The sequence below is a fragment of the Buceros rhinoceros genome, unplaced genomic scaffold (genome assembly GCF_000710305.1).
Source record: "Buceros rhinoceros silvestris isolate BGI_N320 unplaced genomic scaffold, ASM71030v1 scaffold6820, whole genome shotgun sequence".
Lineage (NCBI taxonomy): Eukaryota > Metazoa > Chordata > Aves > Bucerotiformes > Bucerotidae > Buceros > Buceros rhinoceros.
In genome coordinates, this window is record NW_010388922.1 from 3,176 (window position 1) to 4,380 (window position 1,205).

Below are 1,205 nucleotides of genomic sequence, written 5' to 3' on the forward strand. Positions count from 1 at the left end.
CTGGTGGCTGTGGACCACGACGGTAAGCTGGCAGCCACGGGGGTGCTTCGGGATGTTGTGCCTGAGCAGTTCTGAGAGGTTTCAGCCTCAGCAGGGTCAAGCCCTGTAAGCAGAAAGGACTCTGGCAATCTTAAAATCTTAAAGCTTAACAAGAGCTCCTGTCTTCTGTGGTCCTTGTAGCTCCTAAAACACTGTTGTTTGTGTGTGCCAGGTCAGAGCGTCGGGAAGCACCTGAAAATCAGACAGCAAGGACACTGCAACGGCAGACGGTCTGGGTAAGAGGGAGGAGCAAACTCGCGTTACTGACTTTTTACCAAAATGGCTCTTTTAAAAACGTCTCTTACCATTAAAAAACTTGATGATATCGGTGAAGTCCATGTTGTTATCACGGATTATCTCTCGATAAACTTCCACAAGTGCTAAGGCAATGAAAAGGACAAAATGTTCTGAAGAGATGTGCTTTGCTGCCCAAATAACTTCCCACACTGTAAATACATCCTCGTACAACAATTCTGAATGGGAATAAACATTACAAGAGCATCTGATTATTCAAATTGACAATTTCCCCCTCTCTCACCAATGTCTTACAGGCCTTATGCACACAAATAGTACTCGCTGACTCCTTCTCTGCTCCCCCTCGCCTCCAGCCAACTCCTGGCACTCACTGGTGCAGTATGGCAGCAGAATTGGGTTTAAAAGAAGAACAAACGTCACCTTTGTGCTGTAGGGTATGAGAGGGATCTCGGTTTTGATGGCTGCATACAGGTCTGTAACTGAGAGGAGCTACTAACTCGCCTGGTAGGCAGATGGGTCTCGCGACGATCAGCAACTGCTCTGTTAGAGCCGGGGTGGTTTGTGCAGGGACCCCGAGACCCTGGGGTGCTCCCGCAGTACGTACAGTACCTCACTCAGCACAGCTCCTCAGTACAACAGCTCCTGAGCTATTGCTGTGCTGCTCCCTCTTATCACAGCGACGAGAAAGGAGCTATCAAAGCTTGCAAAGGCAGGTGATCGACTTGGGATCACCCTCTTGAGCAAACAGGCATTTGCACCGAGCAGAAACCTGGGAATATCCCAGAAAACTGGGAATACCCAACACTCCTTTCTAAGCTTTGCCTTCGTTCCAGCGCTGGTTCCTTCGCTTGCCCAGCTACAAGGCAGCCTTGGTGCTACGCACCCTCTAGACATCTAGACCAAACCACAGA

The 1,205-nt window shown here is 49.4% G+C and overlaps 1 protein-coding gene across 1 annotated transcript in view; it reads right to left on the bottom strand.

Annotated features, from left to right (window-relative positions):
- SGSM2 (small G protein signaling modulator 2) overlaps positions 1–1,205 on the bottom strand; it is a gene marked incomplete at its 5' end in the record, with an annotated part of 44,775 nt that overhangs the window by 1,186 nt on the left and 42,384 nt on the right. The window contains one exon of the mRNA XM_010132027.1: positions 345–512. Within this exon, the coding sequence (XP_010130329.1) occupies positions 345–512 (168 nt within the window). The remainder of the gene's footprint in view (positions 1–344; positions 513–1,205) is intronic.